Here is a 20,676-nt window from a genome sequence, read left to right as displayed (position 1 = left end):
AAACGATAGGCTTCTGTAGGGCTGAACCTGCCAAGTTGATGTATGAGCTTTAGAATGTTTTAATTATAGCCTATGCCCAGGCTTTTCTCTGTTTTATTTTACAATTTGTATCATGTTAATTATTAGCCACTTTTGGGAGCCACATACATTTAGAACTGTCACTTTAGTGTTAGTTTTCTCAAATTTGTAGCTTAAATTTAGCATCATTCCATTTACCTTTCTTTCCTCTGTCACGTCTATGTAAGTTATTCCTTAGGGTCGCTAGCATTAGTAGATCATATTAGGCTAACATTGGGCAATAATTTGGGACATGTAGCAGTTTAAACCAGGAGCCTGGCGCACGGTTCATGACGACTGGACCGTTGTCCTACAGTTCCATGTTTAGTGAGAATTAGAGTAGATTTATTTATAGGACTTGTTCAGCTCCTGTTGTCAACTTTTGTTTTCTCCATTTTACAAGATTTCATGGATTGAACATGAGTATGACAACTTTCAGGATGAATCAAACCACTGTATTTTTTTATTCAACAATAAATTGTGTGCATAAAGGCTCTCCAAACCAGTTACTTTCCTAACCCTGAAATTTGCCTAAATAATCTACAAGGTCAGAGTATTTTTGGATCTACCAGTTGGTGCTGAAACTAAGACGCAGATGCATAGATGGCATTATGTCATTGATCCTTATTTTCTGAACCTGTTCTCTTGATGTATTCTAGTCTCTCGCCAAAATTCTAATTGTGGGTGCATCGTATTGAAAGGGATGGCTTAAGATAAATGTACTGAAAACCGTATTTAGTAGAAAATCTGTTGGCCAGCAAATGGAAGGGTTTTCAGCGGTTGAATTACATTTATTCAGAGCGCGCAAGGGAGCCACGGCTGCAAAGCCCATTACACACCTTCATACGGTAAGTCTGAATACCAACTACTGTGTTTACGCTTCCGCCACAAAACCTGAAATATCGCTGTGCTTCAATGTCCTTCTATGTTGATAACCCATAATTGTGATGTTTTCTTCTGACCCATCAGAACAAGTCAGTGGTTAACCTGATGTTTGCAGCTTACAGTGGTGATGTCTCTGCCCTGAGGAGGTAAAAACAGACTCTTGGGATAGTTATATAAACCTAAGCCATTATAGCTGGTCCTTCTGATTTACCAGAAAATATAGTTTGCCTTTTCATATGCAAGCGCTGGCGCCAGGTAGGCAAGTAGAATATGGCTTCAATAATTAATTTATGTGCAGCATGGAACAGACCACCCCTGGTATGAAATCAATTTCAGTTAACTTCATAATTACGCCATTAGTCATTCCAATTAACCTTTCGCTATACTCTTCTTTTCTTCCTTCTCTCGCACATGTCCTCTCCTTTAGGTTTGCTCTCTCGGCTGTGGACATGGAAGAGAAAGACTATGATTCTCGTACAGGTCTCCACGTGGCATCAGCCGAAGGTGAACCTACATATTTTTCAGGGATAATACTGTTCTCACACATAACATGTGCTTCACCTTATTATTCAGAGTTATAATTCAAGTGTGTCTGCTTTGGTTTCATTGGAGTGGATAGCTTCGCTGGGATAACTATAGATCTGTGAATGCATCAATGGTTGGTTGCCGTATATTGAGATTGAATTCTTCCTTCCTGTTTGTTCAGGTCATGTGGAAGCGGTGATCTTCCTAACAGAGATGTGTAAAGTGAACCCCCATATAAAGGACCGGTAGGGACACCACTTCATCATCTGCATGTCACTTTTAATAACTCACACATCTTTGAGAGATGTTCCATTGTAAAGGTCCTTCAGGCATGCATAATGGGGACTGGTGGTTTTAAGTGTACAGGTCTTTAAAATCACCCAACTACACCAGACTAGTCAAGGATTATTATGACCTGATTTGTTCTGAGACTCAGTCAGAGCATTACTTAGCACACCATCCCTTCTTTCCTTTGCCTTTCATCACATTTCCCTCTGCAGCAGTATTTCAAAGCTTTTTCATTACCGCTTATATCGCGCTCTCTATCAGGTGGGGAAACACACCCCTGGATGACGCCAGGCAGTTTGGTCGGGACGGGGTGGTGTCGGTCTTGACAGAGTACCAGCAGATGTACCTATGCAGTAATGGGTCCCAGTCAAAAACCGAAGACCAGAGAAAATTAGACACAGTGAAGGTTGTGGTTTGAGCTAGACAGGAGAGATGTCTAACCATATTGTATTTAATACAAGAGGCACTGGCAGTTTCATTCCAGATAGTTGTCCCCTTCCCCAATATCCTTGTTCACTAGCACTCCCCATAACAGATCTGATAAGACAGGGTTGGTTAAAGCAATATGACGGAAGGCAGGTGAAGCTAGGTGAACTTACCTCTTCTCAGGTAGATAGGTGACAACGTTTCGTAATGAAATGCAGTCATTTTGTGCCAAGAGTCATGAAGAGTTGTAGCTAAGTGAGTGAGTATATTTGATATGGTCACACGTCACTATGTATAAAGGTCCCAAGCACACTTTCTTTGTCCAGGTTGCTGCACATAAAAGCTTTAGGAGTCTTCAGGAGTGGACAGAATCACTGTAGCACTGTATAAAGTTGAGATGACACTAACAAGTGATCAGTTGCTAGTCAGAGGGGTATACTAAAAAGCAGGATCAATGCGTTAGCCAGCTAACTTTGATTAACAACCAAAAATAACTATTGGTTTTCTGGTTCATTAAGAAACCTAAACTTAGGTATGTTTTTGATTGTTGAGTCAGTCAGACCATGCTTTTTTTTGTTATTTCAGAATATTTTGGCAAGTTAGCTGGCTAAGGCATTGATCTTTGTAGGATACCCCTCAGGTGAACTTGGCAGCTATTGATTTATATGTACACACACACTTTGTCCTTACTCAAAATTGCCATTGATGCACATGTTATGTATATATGCCACCAGTGTCTAATTTATTTATACAATGTTTTCTGTTTTTAATCATGTATGAAGCATTAATATTTTAAGGGATTTTGACACGGCATAACATTACATATTACCAGGCTATAAATAGATTAAGTGGAAATGTATATATTCATCTACCTCAACAGGAAGTAGATCAGTTTCATAAGCAGGTCTGAAGATATGAGTGAACTAGAAGCCATGTGTTGTGAGGATGGGATATAACTATTTTAATTCTGGCCTTTTCTCCTTGTGTGAATACTTAACTTTTATGTTAATATAGAAACATGTCTAAATGTGATGCGAGTGATTGAGACTAATGAATATTCATGTGTGATAGTATCCCATCAGCATTTCCTGTTATAGGCACATGAATATTGTCTATTTACTACAGAACAGACTGGTTCTATAACATATCAAAACTAAGATACACATCCAGGATTGTCTTACTGTGATTAAGTGCTGCTGTTTAACAGACTGCTTCCTCAGGTTAAACTGTCAATGTGAGCTTGATTGCCATATGTTATGCTCTGCTGTAAATAAATTAGTGAAAATGTGCAACGGTTTTTATTTTGGCATACAATTTCAGCATATCAAAAGGCTAAAAAAGGCATGGTTTAATTCAAGTTTGACAAGATAATGGAGAATGTCAGGACTTTAAGCAACAGGTACATTCTCAGTACCTAATGACCTTTTGTTACACACAAGACAGCTACATATTGTTGCCATTTATTTCACACTTAAAAAATATTACACAAGAGGTAACAAAAAAATAGCTTATTGTGATGAGTTTGCCTGAGTCTGTATGGCAGTGAAATGATACACTGGACAAACTCCCTGCTCTCCAAATTCTGATGGAGATTTGAAAGACATTTTCAAGTGCTGCCTGCTGTAAGTGTTCAGTTTACAAAAACCAAGTCGTCAGAATGTTCATTGCCATTCCTATCCACCTTCCTACCATATTGTCATCATCAGTACAGAGATGCTTCACTTCAAGCCTTCGGGCTCCCCCAGACCTGAGTGTGTAAGCAGCTCTCCATCCCACAAGCCAAACGCTGGGCAGAGAGGCCCCCTGAACATGGCCCTCATGCTGTGGATCACCTTGGCCTTTGGGATGTCCACCAGGCTTATCAGGCCGGCCTCGTAGTCCAAAAGGATGCCCACACGGTCAGGCTTCCCCACCAGAGTCACCGGCACCCTCTGGTTGGTTGTCATTGCAAACCACTTGCGCTGGACATAGCTGAACACCCAGGAAGAGCTGTTGGTGCCCACACAGTCATCCCTTGACATTGCCACCAAGGCCACACCCAAACGGAACTCTGAGGACTTCTCCACCGTCACCTCCCAGTAGTGGCGGCCACCTGTGATTTGCCCGTCTCCGAACACCACGGCCCAATCCTGGAAGCGCTCAGGGTTTTGTTGGACATGGCTGGGGTCTAGGCCCAAGATGCGGTAGATGACGCCTGTGTCCTTCTTAAAGAGGTCCAGACTGCTGTGGGCTGTCCTGTCATCCAGCTTAAACTGCAGCTCTACAGAGAGAACATCTGAAATGATTAATAGATACTGACAACTGCTGAATGTTCTGTAGAGCAAGGTTTCCCAAACTCTGTCCTGGGCCCCCACTGCTCGATGTGCACGTTTTGGTTTTTTCCCTAGCACTACACAGCTGATTCAACTAACCAACTCATCATCAAGCTTTGATTATTTGAAAATAGCTGTGTAGTGCTAGTGAAAAACCATAACGTGCAAGGAGATTGGGAAACCCTGCTCTAGAGAGCAGATACATAGGCTATTGCTTGGTGAAAGTGGAGACATAAAATATCTTAACATTAAATAAATAATCCCTTTGTCTTGCATAACAGGCTAATACATTTTTCATTAAACTTATTTAACTCACCCAAAGCGTTATACAACATAACAAGCCCAAACAGGGTGACATCCTGTCGATAATGAATCTACGTTGTAAACCTTTGAAATACTATTGTTAATCAACACAATGTCACCGTAGCTGGCAGGACATTGGGTATTTATGATCGGCATGACACATCTCATACTGGCAGCCACCTATCAATAATTGTTTGAAGTTGGCCACCGTCAGAGGTTCGGGAATGTGGCCTACAGGTAACCACCAGTGATCTACTATCATACCGATTTGAGTTACCGTATTCAACTACACTATACAAAGCTGAAATGCGGTTTACTTGCCCTTCCAACCACAATGTAACCAAACTTTTCAAAACTATGTTCTGTTGTAAATTCTGTAAACTTGGTAAAATGTCAGATTTCAAAACTAAAGTTAATTGACGCACAAAAACGTTAAAAAATAAATATTCTACACACGTGTGGATGTCAAGGCAATACAAGTAGGTGGTCATGAGCGTGGTCAGAATTGTTATTATGCAATCTCCCCTGCTCGGACCTCAAAATGTATGCGCTAAAACTAATGCATAGCAAAGGGCGCGTCGCTCAGTGTGCCCTTGCAGTCGCAGTGCAAGTTTCTACTCACTATTGCCAGTCGTTTGGGTGCTATACCATCTTGTCGCTGGAAGAAGCGTACCACTCGTTTGTCTGCGGGACAGAGCGCTCACAACTCGTCCTGCCAGGCGACAATAATGTCCCATGCCAAAGAGCATCGCCATATTCACTTACAATGCAGAGCCGAAGTTGGTGGACAAAATGAAGATAGTTCACTCAGGTTGTCATTTGACATCGAAAACAATTCTTCTTCTTCTTTGGGATTGTGTTGTCCGGATCGCATCGAATTTAAGGTGCCTACACCGCCACCTATTGTACTGGAGGGAGTGTGGCAGTTCCCGGCCTACCTACATTCAATTATTTTTGATACGGTACTATAAAATTGGGGAAAAGGAAAAATTACCCTGACAACTATTAGCCCTCTCTAAAAAAATTAAATAACACCCCATTCCATTACACTTCCAACGGGGCTATACATTTGAGTGAGTTTTTTCCCCCAGCCTGAGTAGCCTCGTTTCACTGCCAAAAATAAAATATCTAGTGTTCAGCGAAATAACAAAAAAATGTACTACACCTGCACCTGTCACGACACAAGTTGTTCTGCTTCCACGAGCACATCCAATACTAGCATCAGTAATTCTACATTTGTTGTTAACCCAGCTAGCATGGACACTGACAGTTGTGAATCTGATGCAGGCGAAGAGCTACTGCCCCTTACCCGAGAAAGCACCGAACAACAGACAGGGACGTTGGACCATCGAAGAGGCGCAAATATGATGAGAACTACATTGATTTGGGGTTCACCTATATTGGGAGTAGTGCCTTTCCTCAGTCACAGTGTGTTATATGTGCAAAAGTACTATCTCACAACTCAATGAAACCTTCACTCTTGAGCAGACATTTAGAAACAAAACACGCCAATTTGAAAAATAAGCCACATAGTTTTTTGACCGAGAATTAAGACGACTTTCGAGTAGTAAGACATGTATAAAAGCAACAGATACCATTAATAAGAAGGGTATAGAAGCATCTTATATGGTGAGCTACTGAGTGGCTAGGACAGGCAAGCCCCATACCATAGTGGAGGACTTAATTCTTCCAGGAGATGTTTTGAAACAATTACTGCTTCGCATACAAGCCAGTGAATACTATGCGTTACAGCTGGATGAGTCAACAGACGTGGCGGCCTGGCACATGTCTGCTACGTTTATGGGGGGTCAGTTAAGGAAGACATCCTCTTCTGTAAACCACTGGAAACTAGGACAACAGAAGAGGATATTTTTAAAGTACTGGACAGCTTTGTGACATCAAATTAACTTTGGTGGTCAAGATGTGTTGGTATCAGTACTGATGGCGCAAAAGCCATGACAGGGAGACATAGTGGAATGGTAACGCACGTACAAGCAGTTGCTCCCGACACCACTTGGGTACACTGCAGCATCCACCGAGAGGCTCTTGCTGCCAAGGGAATGCCTGACAGCTTGAAAGACGTTTTGGACACTACAGTGAAAATGGTTAACTTTGTTAAAGCAAGGCCCCTGAACTCTCGTGTATTTTCTGCACTATACAATGATATGGGCCGTAATTTCTGCACTATACAATGATATGGGCAGCGACCATGTAACACTTTCACAACATACAGAAGTGCACTGGTTATCAAGGGGCAAGGTATTGACAAAACATTTTTTTATTGAGAGACAAGCTTAAAGTTTTCTTTACTGACCATAATTTTCATTTGTCTGACCACTGCGGGAGATAAGCAGCTGTGCTGAAGGAGAAAGAACATAAATACTATGGCTATAGGAGGAGAAGATGACATCTGGTTCTGATAGAGCAACAGGCCACGGTGGGAGGCATAGCGACCTGACAACCGGACTTGAGTTATGCAGAAAGGGCCCCAAATACTCAAGATAGCCAGACAAAGGGGTACAGAGAAAAGGATGAGCATGCAGTGCATGCATTATTTTTGTACCACATGAGGAGGCCCTGCTAGCATTATAACCTATACAGCTGTCAGATGTGGGCGTTAACAAGCAACAACTGATATGGAGAGATAATGGTAAAGAACGGTCAAGGGAAGCCATTTTCATATAGAGGGAGGGGACTCTATACGTTATGCAAAGACAGAATCATATAAAGATAGGACTCTGTGATATGAGAATTTTGTCTTTTCCATGGAGGGGCTTGGCTCTGTTACGTGTGTAATAGGGTCCTTCCATGGAAGGGCTCAGCTTTACTACTCTGTATTAAAGTCTATATTGAATTCACAAGTTCTTGTAAGAGTATTATGTTGTTAAGACAATTTTCCACGACACCACTTGCATGATGACGAGTTTCTCACACGACTGGCCTATCTGGGTGATGTTTTTTCTTGCCTGAATGATCTGAATCTGGGAATACAGGGACACTCCGCAACTATATTTAATGTGCGGGACAAAATTGAGGCTATGATTAAGAAATTAGAGTCTGCATTAACAAGGACAACACACATGTCTTTCCAGCATTGTATGATTTGTGTGCAAATGAACTCAAAATTACAGACAATGTCAAATGTGATATAGAGAAGCACCTGAGTGAGTTGGGTGCACAATTACGCAGGTACTTTCCCGAAACGGATGACACAAACAACTGGATTCGTTATCCCTTTCATGCCCTGCCTCCAGTCCACTTACCGATATCTGAACAAGAGAGCCTCATCGAAATTGCAACAAGCGGTTCTGTGAAAATTGAATTTAATCAGAACCCACTGCCAGATTTCTGGATTGGGCGGTGCTCAGAATATCCTGCCTTGGCAAATCGCGCTGTTAAGACACTGATGCCCTTTGCAACCATGTACCTATGTGAGACTGGATTCTCGGCCCTCACTAGTATGAAAACGAAATACAGGCACAGACTGTGTGTGGAAAATAATTTAAGACAGACTCTCTCCAATACAACCCAACATTGCAGAGTTATGTGCATCCTTTCAAGCACACCCTTCTCATTAACCTGTGGTGAGTTATTCACAATTTTCGATGAACAAATAAGGTTTTATATGTAAGATAGTTAAATAAAGAGCAAAATTATTGATTATTATCTGTGCCCTGGTCCTATAAGAGCTCTTTGTCACTTCCCACAAGCCGGGTTGTGACAAAAATTCACACTCATTCTTATGTTTAATAAATGTATCGTATAGTGTGTGTGTGGCAGGCTTACAATGATGGCAAAAAACAACATTTGAGAGTGCGCTGACCCTGGTGCTAGAGGGGGTATGCAGCTGGAGGTTGAATGTTTGAAGGGGTACGGGACTATAAAAAGTTTGGGAACCACCGCACTACATGACCGAAGTGTGTGGAACCCTGCTCATCGAACATCTCACTCCAAAATCATGGGCGTTTAATATGGAGTTGATTCCCCCCTTTGCTACTATAATAGCCTCCACTTTTCTGGGAAGGCTTTCCACTGGGTATTGGAACATTGCTGTGGGGACTTGCTTCCATTCAGTCACAAGAGCATTAGTGATGTCAGGCACTGATATTGGGCGATTAGACCTGGCTCGCAGTCGGCGTTACGATTGATTGATTGAATTTATTAGACCATTTAAAAAATACATACATTAGGGTTCTCCAGCCCGTGAAGCGTCCACATACAATTTAAGAAAATAATCAAGGATAACACAATAAAGCTTAAAAGCTTATTACCATTGTGCTCCTTTTGGAGGGGGAAGGGGGGATGCAGCAAGGCTAGGCAGCAATGGTAGTGGCAACAGACAATGACAGACAAAATTGTTGTTTGTTTCATAATGTGAGATAATTACTACAGTTCCATTTCCTAATAAACAACTATGGACAGGTACATCGTCCTTGTCTCGCATACCCTTAATATATAAAACAATCAATCCATAATATATACAAGACAATCAAAATATGATACACAACAGGCACCAAAAGGCATACTATAATCTTTCGACTCATTTTTGAAGTGGTACAATTTTCTTTTTTTTTTAATTCAGTGAGATCTTGAAACTACCTAATGGCGGTTATACATTTAAAAAATCTTTGGAAGATTATTCCAAAGAATGGCAGCTGAGTACAAAAAGTTTATTTCCCCATACCCCTATAAAATCTAAAAGAAACTACGTCAGTTTCACTTCTTCTAGTGGAATAGTTATGGTTATCCCGGAACAAGTGTCACGCTCTGACCTAGGAGAGCTGTGTTTTCTCGGTTTAGCTAGGCCAGGGTGTGATAGGTGGGTGGGTATTCTATGTTTTGGCCGGGTATGGTTTCCAATCAGAGGCAGGTGTCTATCGTTGTCTCTGATTGGAAGCCATACTTAGGCAGCCTGTTTTTCCTTTGTGTTTTGTAGGTAGTTATTTTCCGTTTAGTTGTAAAGTACCTGACGGGACTGTCTGCTGTCATTTTTTGGTTTAATTTGTAAGTGTTCATTCTTCTTTCATTAAAACTACTAGATGAACATATTCCACGCTGCACCTTGGTCTACTCATTATGATGCCTGTGACAACAAGTTAAAGTAGTTACATAGGTACCTGGGGACCATACTGTGCACAATCGTATGTACAAGACACAATTTAATCTGAGAGACTCTCTCCTCCACTTTGAGCCATCTAAGGCTTTCAAAGTGGGAATGGTCAAGATGAGTACGTGCTGGAAGTTTAAGAATAATCCTGACTAATTTCTTCTGAGATGTCTTCAATTTATTTTGAATTATCTTGGGGGTTTGTACCAGGATGCATAGACAAAGTGGTACTGAACAATGCCAACATTGCATTCTTATCCAGATATTTGGAGGTTCTTGCCAGAAACTTAATTTTATGGTTCATTTTGGCACTTTTTGTGCCATGCTGTGCCCTGTCAGATGGTTATCTAGCACACATCTAAGATACAGTGCATTCGGAAAGAATTTAGACCCCTTTACTTCTTCCACATTTATTATTTTTTAAATGTATTATATATCTTTTTATTGAATATCCGAAACATACAATATACTTGCAGTGAAGCCGCTCAACAACTACATCATACCAGTCATCCAACAGACTCCCATTCAGAGCGACACATAGAAGCATCCAGGGTCAATGCCCTGCTCAAGGGCACGTTGACAGATCTCCCACCAGGCCAAAAAATGTGAACCCGAACCCTCCAAGATCACAGTTCCCCAATAGCTGTCCCTCAACCATTCGAGAGCCCTCCCCCAGACCCCCCCCAAGAAGAAAAAATAAAATAAATTCCCCACCCGCAAGAACCCCCCAATGCACCAACAACCAAGAGAATGAACTAAAGAGAAAAAATAAAAAGACAGAAGAAAACAGCAAACAATGAAAAAAGAAAGGACATCAAGGACAACTAAAATCTTAACAGCAATGCCAACTGTATATGTTTGTGTGCATGTCTGGCATTATTACATGTATGTGTGTGTTCTTGTATGAGTTTATTTGAATGAGAGTGTGTGTATATGCATGTGTACAAACACCTGCACGGCATCAGCATCAGGCAAAACGGCATTAGCTGTAAAAACACTGTTGAATCTTATGTTCATACAAATATTTACACATGTTAAGTTTGCTGAAAATCATTGAAACGTAATTTTTGTTTTATTTTGACTTTGAAATTTTTTAATCTTTGACCATCATTCTAACTCCACTCCCACTTGTCTCCAATTCCACATCCCAATCATCAGCCTATCCCATCTATCTCTGCTGGCCACCCACTTCGGGTTTCTATGCAACACATATATTTCAACTATGCTGTGATGTTTAACGTGCAATTTCAATCTATCTAATCGAATAGAATCCACAGAATTCGAGTCGAAGATAAATACTTTTACTAAGAGTATGAGTAAACTCAGCAAAAAAAGAAACGTCCTTTTTCAGGACCCTGTCTTTCAAAGGTAATTCGTAAAAATCCAAATAACTTCACAGATCTTCATTGTAAAGGGTTTAAACACTGTTTCCCACGCTTGTTCAATGAACCATAAACAATTAATGAACATGCACCTGTGGAACGGTCGTTAACACACTAACAGCTTACAGACGGTACGCAATTAAGGTCACAGTTATGAAAACTTAGGACAAAAAAAAAGAGGCCTTTCTACTGACTCTGAAAAACACCAAAAGAAAGATGCACAGGGTCCCTGCTCATCTGAGTGAATGTGCCTGAGGCATGCTGCAAGGAGGCATGAGGACTGCAGATGTGGCCAGGGCAATAAATTGCAATGTTCATACTGTGAGACGCCTAAGACAGCGCTACAGGGAGACAGGACGGACAGCTGATCGTCCTCACAGTGGCAGACCATGTGTAACAACACCTGCACAGGATCGGTACATTCGAACATCACACCTGCGGGACAGGTACAGGATGGAAACAACAATTGCCCGAGTTACACCAGGAACACACAATCCCTCCATCAGTGCTCAGACTGTCTGCAATAGGCTGGACTGAGGGCTTGTAGGCCTGTTGTAAGGCATGTCCTCACCAGACATCACCGGCAACAATGTCACCTATGGGCACAAACCCACCGTCACTGGAGCAGACAGGACTGGCAAAAAGTGCTCTTCACTGACGAGTCGCGGTTTTGTCTCACCAGGGGTGATGGTCGGATTTGCGTTAATCGTCGAAGGAATGAGCGTTACACCGAGGCCTGTACTCTGGAGCGGGATCGATTTGGAGGTGGAGTGTCCGTCGTGGTCTGGGGCGGTGTTTCACAGCATCATCGGACTGAGCTTGTTGTCATTGCAGGCAATCTCAACGCTGTGCGTTACAGGGAAGACATCCTCCTCCCTCATGTAGTACCCTTCTTGCAGGCTCATCCTGACATGACCCTCCAGCATGACAATGCCACCAGCCATACTGCTCGTTCTGTGCTTGATTTCCTGCAAGACAGGAATGTCAGTGTTCTGCCATGGCCAGCGAAGAGCCCGGATCTCAATCCCATTGAGCACATCTGGGACCTCTTGGATTGGAGGGTGAGGGCTAGGGCCTTTCCCACCAGAAATGTCTGGGAACTTGCAGGTGCCTTGGTGGAAGAGTGGGATAACATCTCACAGCAAGAACTGGCAAATCTGGTGCAGTCCATGAGGAGGCGATGCACTGCAGTTCTTAATGCAGCTGGTGGCCATACCAGATACTGACTGTTACTTTTGATTTTGACCCCCCCTTTGTTCAGGGACACATTATTCCATTTCTGTTAGTCACATGTCTGTGGAACTTGTTTAGTTTAAGTCTCAGTTGTTGAATCTTATGTTCATACAAATATTTACACATGTTAAGTTTGCTGACAGTGAGAGGACGTTTCTTTTTTTGCTGAGTTTATATTAGTAATTGACTGATCTCCTAACAGTACTACTTCTAGGGTCAATTTTAGATCAATGCTATGCATTTTCAGCCATTCCTGAACCTGAGACCAGAAACAGGCTACCTGAGGGCATTACCAAAATAAATGGTCTATTGATGCTGTATCCTCACAACCAAACCTGCAGAGCTTCGATGATTTTATGCCCCAAATATTGAACCTTTTGTTGGTGGCAAGAATTCTATATAATAATTTTAGCTGAAAAGCACGAAGTCTTGAATCTTGCATTGTTTTATATATCAACTCATACTTTTTCCACATTTTGTTACGTTATAGATTTAAACGTTTTTTCCCCTCATCAATCTACACACAATACCCCTTATTGACAAAGCAAAAATAGCTTTTTAGACATTTTTGCAAATGAATAAAAAAATATACACTGCTCAAAAAAATAAAGGGAACACTTAAACAACACCATGTAACTCCAAGTCAATCTGTCCACTTAGGAAGCAACACTGATTGACAATAAATTTCACATGCTGTTGTGCAAATGGAATAGACAACAGGTGGAAATTATAGGCAATTAGCAAGACACCCCCAATAAAGGAGTGGTTCTGCAAGTGGGGACCACAGACCACTTCTCAGTTCCTATGCTTCCTGGCTGATGTTTTGGTCACTTTTGAATGCTGGCGGTGCTTTCACTCTAGTGGTAGCATGAGACGGAGTCTACAACCCACACAAGTGGCTCAGGTAGTGCAGCTCATCCAGGATGGCACATCAATGCGAGCTGTGGCAAGAAGGTTTGCTGTGTCTGTCAGCGTAGTGTCCAGAGCATGGAGGCGCTACCAGGAGACAGGCCAGTACATCAGGAGACGTGGAGGAGGCCGTAGGAGGGCAACAACCCAGCAGCAGGACCGCTACCTCCGCCTTTGTGCAAGGAGGAGCAGGAGAAGCAATGCCAGAGCCCTGCAAAATGACCTCCAGCAGGCCACAAATGTGCATGTGTCTGCTCAAACGGTCAGAAACAGACTCCATTAGGGTGGTATGAGGGCCCGACGTCCACAGGTGGGGGTTGTGCTTACAGCCCAACACCGTGCAGGACGTTTGGCATTTGCCAGAGAACACTAAGATTGGCAAATTCGCTACTGGCGCCCTGTGCTCTTCACAGATGAAAGCAGGTTCACACTGAGCACGTGACAGACGTGACAGAGTCTGGAGACGCCGTGGAGAACATTCTGCTGCCTGCAACATCCTCCAGCATGACCGGTTTGGCGGTGGGTCAGTCATGGTGTGGGGTGGCATTTCTTTGGGGGGCCGCACAGCCCTCCATGTGTTCGCCAGAGGTAGCCTGACTGCCATGAGGAACCGAGATGAGATCCTCAGACCCCTTGTGAGACCATATGCTGGTGCGGTTGGCCCTGGGTTCCTCCTAATGCAAGACAATGCTAGACCTCGTGTGGCTGGAGTGTGTCAGCAGTTCCTGCAAGAGGAAGGCACTGATGCTATGGACCGGCCCGCCCGTTCCCCAGACCTGAATCCAATTGAGCACATCTGGGACATCATGTCTCGCTCCATCCACCAACGCCACGTTACACCACAGACTGTCCAGGAGTTGGCGGATGCTTTAGTCCAGGTCTGGGAGGAGATCCCTTAGGAGACCATCCGCCACCTCATCAGGAGCATGCCCAGGCGTTGTAGGGAGGTCATACAGGCACGTGGAGGCCACACACACTACTGAGCCTCATTTTGACTTGTTTTAAGGACATTACATCAAAGTTGGATCAGCCTGTAGTGTGGTTTTCCACTTTAATTTTGAGTGTGACTCCAAATCCAGACCTCCATGGGTTGATAAATTGGATTTCCATTGATTATTTTTGTGTGATTTTGTTGTCAGCACATTCAACTATGTAAAGAAAAAAGTATTTAATAAGATTATTTCTTTCATTCAGATCTAGGATGTGTTGTTTAAGTGTTCCCTTTATTTTTTTGAGCAGTATATTTGGCTAAGGTGTATGTAAACTTCCGACTTCAGCTGTACAGTATATCTGGTCATTTCATCCAATTAAAGTGAATAGTCTACCTATGGACAGACAGTCACAGCTATTCCTCAATGGCAGCTTTTATGTTTCCTGCTGTTCTGCCCCAGCTCTAGGATGTGTTGTTTAAGTGTTCCCTTTATTTTTTTGAGCAGTATATATATATATATATATATATATATATATATATATATATATATATATATATATTGAACTATCACATTTACATAAGTATTCAGAACTTTTACTCAGTAATTTGTTGAAGCACCTTAGGCAGCGATTACCAGAGGTGTAACCAAGTCATTGTTTTACAATCACAAGTAAGTCTCAAGTCTTAGCACTCAAGTCAAGACAGGCAAGTCCGAGTCAAATCTCAAGTCAAGACCGTCAAGTATCAAGTCAAGTCTCAAGTCCTAAACTTTGAGTTTCGAGTCCTAAACTAGTCATAATGTGCTCTTCACCAAATGTAATACCATTTCATATTTTTAACAAGAGTAATAGTATATTACATTTACACAAATCATGCTTTTAAAAATATCTATATATTTATTACTTTCCAAATAAACGTTATATTTCCATGGAAATACATGGGTAGCCATGAGAAAGACACACCCCCTCCAATAGTGATCGACTATCGAGGATCGCTATGGGGCGATGTAGGCAGGTACACAATCGCCCAACCTTAACACACACACACACACACACACACACTCTCTCTCTCTGTGTGGTTATAGTAGGCTTTAGGAACAGCAGTAACATCAGGCAGGATTTAGGCTACCAGCTGCCTAGCCAGTTGTAGCCCAATCTTGGTTGCAATGATCACGTTCTCGTACTGACTGACTGTGTGGAGGCTCATTGATATAAGGTTACGTTAGCCTACATGATACACCAGTAAAGTAATAAAATATATAGCTGTCGGCTATATTAGCCACGACTTACCGTTCTTTGTGCAGCTTCAAATGTCGAACAAAGCTGTAAATTGTTGCGCCTCCATCTGTAATTTTCTTCCTGCATGTTTTGTAAGTTGCAATCCGTTTTTTGTTGATACAGCGTCGTCTTTATATCCAAAAATAATAATTTGGGGTATCATCTTTCCAAGGGCTCCATCTGAAATCACCCGCCGACGTTCCTCTGCACTGCCACGCACAACTTTTTCTCAGCTGGCACAATTTGATTGGCTGCTGTCCGATTAAATGAAGAGTTGATGCGCTGCACACTTTTTAATAGCATCATTTTTTATATTTGGGCTTGGGGAGGGTATCAAGTCAGGTCGAGTTATAAGGCTCAAGTCCAAGTCAAGTCACGTGTCATTGGAGTTAAAGTCAAAGTCGAGTTGCAAGTCATCATATTTGTGACTCGAGTCCAAGTCATGTGACTCGAGTCCACACCTCTGATGATTACAACCTCGAGTCATCTTGGGTATCACGCTACAAGCTTGGCACACCTGTATATTGTGAGTTTCTCACATTCTTGTCTGCAGATCCTCTCAAGCTCTGTCAGGTTGGATGGGGAGCTTCGCTGCACAGCTATTTTCATGTCTCTCCAGAGATGTTCGATCGGGTTCAAGTCCGGGCTCTGGCTGGGCCACTCAAGGACATTCAAAGACTTCCCCCAAAGCCACTCCTGCGTTGTCTTGGTTGTGTGCTTAGGGTCGTTGTCCTGTTGGAAGTTGAACCTTCGTTCCAGTCTGAGGTCCTGAGCGCTCTAGAGCAGGTACTTTGCTCCGTTCATCTTTCACTCGATCCTGACTAGTCTCCCAGTCTCTGCCACTGAAAAACATACCCACAGCATGATGCTGCCACCACCATGATTCACCGTAGGGATGGTGCTAGGTTTCTTCCAGACGTGACACTTGGCATTCAGGCCAAAGAGTTCAATCTTTGTTTCATCAGACCAGAGAATCTAATTTCTCATGCTCTGAGAGTCCTTTAGGGGCCTTTTGGCAAACTCCAAGCGGGCTGTCATGTGCCTTTTACTGATGAGTGGCTTCTGTCTGACCACTCTACCATAAAGGCCTGATTGGTGGAGTGCTGCAGAGATGGTTGTCCTCCTGGAATGTTCTCCCATCTCCACAGAGCTCTGGAGCTCTGTCAGAGTGACCATCGGGTTCTTGGTCACCTCCCTGACCAAGACCCTTCTCCCCCGATTGATCAGTTTGGCCACCAGCCAGCTCTAGGAAGAGTCTTCTCCATTTAAGAATGATGGAGGCCACTGTGTTCTTGAGGACCTTCAACGCTGCAGACATTTTTTGGTACCCTTCCCCAGATCTGTGCCTCAACACAATCCTGTCTCGGAGCTCTACGGACAATTCCTTCGACCTCATGGCTTTGTTTTTGCTCTGACATGCACGTTCAACTCTGGGACCTCATATAGACAGTGTGTGCCTTTCCAATTCATGTCCAATCAATTGAATTTACCACAGGTGGACTCCAATCAAGTTGTAGAAACATCTCAAGGATGATCAATGGAAACAGGATGCACCTGAGCTCAATTTCAAGTCTCATAGCAAAGGGTCTGAATACTCATGTAAGTAAAGTTTATATGTAAACCTGTTTTTTCTTTGTCATTATGGGGTAGATTGATGAGGAAAAAGTGAAGAAGTCTGAATACTTTCCAAATGCACTGTAATTAAGTATTTTGCTGTGACTACTATATCACATACTACTACCTTAAAACCAGGGGATTTCCTCAGTTTAACTTTGGACCTGAACAAGATGTTTTTCCAAAGTGAAGTGACAGTTTATTGTTATATAGCCATTTACTGACATTCAGAACTTCAGCTCTGAGGGCTTTCTCAACCACATTTCTGTATTTGTGGGAAACCAACTGTGCAGTATTATCTGTATATAGGAAAAGGTCACATGTACAGGCATATTTCAGATAATTTATATACAACAGAAAGAAAAGTGGACCCAGAACACTCCCTTGGGGTACCCCGCAGTTCAAGATTTTGGGTTTAGACAGGGTCCCATCCACATCCACCATCTGTTTTCTTCCTTGCAGATAAAAGCTAACCCATTTTGTGACTAAGTTGTTAAAGCCCATGGCTCTTAGTTTGATTAACCAAATCTCATGGTCCACCATATCAAATGCCTTTTGGAGAGCTAACATAACCATACCACAAAATGTCCCTCTATCTACTTCCTTCCTGATGTGGTCAGTTAGATATAGTAGGCAAGTTTCAGTGGAATGGGATTTCCTAAAGCCAGATTGGAGCTCATGTAGTAGATTATGTAAGGAAATATAAAGGTCAATCTGCTCGAATATAATATTTTCCAAATACACAGGATAAAGACAGGCCAAATGTTTCCATTATCTACCTTATTACCTTTTTTATATAGAGGAATGACCCTTGCAAGTTTTAGTTCACTGGGAAAAAAGCCTAGTTCAATAGACAAATTTACAATGTGAGTTACACAGAAGGGTGATAATTACCACAGCATCCCTTAGAAATCTATCAGGAATGTTGTCAAGGCCAGTTGCTTTGGAATGGTCAAGTTCTTTCAGCTTCTTTAGCACTGTTGACTCTGGCACTTTTTCAAATGAAAAAGCATCTACTTGAATCCCCTGCTGTGAGTAAAACTACTGGACTTGACTCTCCCCATAGCAACCTGATTGAAAAGGTAACTTGCTACTGTATTAGCTATAGTTGTAAAATAGCTATTCAGACTGTCTGCAACCAGGGCTCTGTGCAGGCCAGTAAAGTTCTTCCACATCAATATCGACAAACCATTTCTGTATGGACATCCCTTTCTGCACGGGGGCATTGTCATGCTGAAACAGGAAAGGACCTTCCCCAAACTGTTGCCACAAAGTTGGAAGCACATAATAGTCTAGATTTTCCCTTCACTGGAAATAATGGCCTAGCCCGAACCATGAAAAACAGCCCCAGACCATTATTCCTCCTTCGCCAAACTTTACAGTTGGTACATGCATTCAGGCAGGTAGCGTTCTCCTGGCATCCGCCAAACCCAGGTTCGTTCATCGGAGTGCCACATGGTGAAGAGTGATTCATCACTCCAGAGAACGCATTTCCACTGCTCCAGAGTCCAATGGCGTGCTTTACACCACTCCAGCCGACGTTTGGCATTGCGCATGGTGATCTTAGGCTTGTGTGCGGCTGCTTGGCCATTGAAACCCATTTCATTAAGCTCCCGATGAACAGTTATTGTGCTGAAATAGAACATGTTCCACTGTCTCCATCTCCTCCTGACAATGATCACACCTCCCAGTCGATGTTTCCCCACCACTTTCAATGTACTATTGAGCCTTGTGTGTCCCAGCCTCAGCCTTGTAATTAGACTTTCCTCCCTTCTCTCTCGACCCGAGGACCTCCCTGACACCACCTTTTGCTGGATCTTATACAGGTGTCTTCCCTTTCCCTCCCCTTTCCACAACTCTTGTCATTTGTTTTTAACCACTTTTTATCAACCCCTTGGCTTCTGCTTTACCGATTTGACAATTCCATCTCAACATTAGGATGTTTAAAAGCCTGCTTGGCGAGAACCTCCACTTCCTCATTCCCCTCTACTCCCACATGAGCTGGTACCCAGAGGAACATCACAAATACCACCATCTGTTTCACCCTATACAAACACTGCAAAACCTCATACAATACATCCAGTCTGCTCCGAGACACACTCATTTAAGCTTATCAGTGCTGCACAGGTGTCAGAGCAGATGACTACCCTGTCTGGCCTCACCTCCTCCACCCACTCTGCAGCCAATAGTATGGCCAACAACTCCATTGTGTAAAAAGATAAATGATCCATTGCTCTTTTCGTCACTGCCATCTTAAACTCAGGAACACTAAAAGCTGCTCCTGTCATCCCTGTTTTAGGGTCCTTAGATCCATCTGTGAATATGTTCAAGAAAGCATAGTACTGTGTTCTTAAATGTTCACTTACAACTGAATTTACTCCTTCCTCTTACCCTTTCAAGCAACCCTAGATCTTTCACTGGCTGAAGGAGCAACCCATTGAAAACAATGGTTAGTTCAGGTCTACTTAACTGGGTGTGTCTCCCATAGACAGACACCAATGCAATAGCAGCTGCTGGGTCTGGTCTACTTAGTTCATTAACTTTCATTAAACCAGAAAAAAACAGCGAGTGGGGTGTCTCGCTTCCTCTTCCGTCTCTAGCAGAGCTATATCCTTCTTGGTAAATCTTCATCTCGCTAGGATTATTTCTAAATGGCGCAATCTACGGGAGCGGAGACTGCATTGAACACACTGTATTATATTTGCACATACCATTGAAACCTGGTTTGGCACTGTCCATAGTGCTGATTTGACTGGTGACGGCTCAACAGAGGTGGGTTCTGTCCCCACGGTAGACATACGCTTTTAATTAGATTATGACTTCTAAGACCAATGACTAAATTGTTTCAAAAGTTTAAGTAGACCTGTAGCCAACACATCTTCATAAAATATTTGACTTTTTAGTTTTTTTTTGTTTCCATTAGATCTATGTCAGGAGAGGGATCAGGCTGGTCTCATAGACTAGACGTAACATAGTAAATTAAAACCCGGGACACTACCTAGCTAACGTTAGCTACAACAAATTGGAATTCGTAACATATCATACCTATTACAAATTCATAACATATCATACCAAATGGATGATAGACATCAAGAAATGAATACATACCATACCAAATATAACATTTTACTAATTTGAGTGTCCTGGAATTTCGTTTACTATGTTATGTCTACCCCTAAGTCCAGGTTGCAGGTGGAGGGATAGGTTTCAGTCAAGGACAAGAAGAAAACTATTTGCTTACAGAGAAATTCTTTATTTTGAAGAATGTGCAGCCAGTCAATTACTTAAAGGTGTTAAAGGAGCAGCCTCCTAGACATTCGAATATAGGGCAATGTCTACCTTACTTTTAATACAGAAATAGCTATTCATTTTTAAACTCAAGCACTGACTCAAGTCGATGATATCGTAGAGGTAGCTAGGAGTGTCC

The 20,676-nt window shown here is 42.5% G+C and overlaps 2 protein-coding genes across 2 annotated transcripts in view; one reads left to right on the top strand and one right to left on the bottom strand.

Moving 5' to 3' along the window:
* LOC106566711 (glutaminase kidney isoform, mitochondrial) overlaps positions 1–3,470 on the top strand; it is a 28,704-nt gene extending 25,234 nt beyond the window's left edge. Inside the window, exons 15-18 of the mRNA XM_014135020.2 lie at positions 1,027–1,088; positions 1,370–1,446; positions 1,649–1,712; positions 2,017–3,470. Coding sequence (XP_013990495.2) covers positions 1,027–1,088; positions 1,370–1,446; positions 1,649–1,712; positions 2,017–2,173 — 360 coding nt within the window. The 3' untranslated portion in view covers positions 2,174–3,470. The remainder of the gene's footprint in view (positions 1–1,026; positions 1,089–1,369; positions 1,447–1,648; positions 1,713–2,016) is intronic.
* A 166-nt stretch (positions 3,471–3,636) lies between these two features.
* On the bottom strand, positions 3,637–5,609 carry spry4 (sprouty (Drosophila) homolog 4). Its single transcript, NM_001140765.1, is given in 2 exon segments — positions 3,637–4,441; positions 5,419–5,609. Coding segments are annotated over 2 exon segments (675 nt in total). The 5' UTR covers positions 5,552–5,609; the 3' UTR covers positions 3,637–3,899.
* Between the last annotated feature and the right edge of the window lie 15,067 nt (positions 5,610–20,676).

Source organism: Salmo salar, chromosome ssa13, assembly GCF_905237065.1.
Source record: "Salmo salar chromosome ssa13, Ssal_v3.1, whole genome shotgun sequence".
Taxonomy (NCBI): Eukaryota; Metazoa; Chordata; class Actinopteri; order Salmoniformes; family Salmonidae; genus Salmo; species Salmo salar.
The sequence above is the reverse complement of the archived record's forward strand: the minus strand, read 5'-3'. Positions and strand labels throughout refer to the sequence as shown.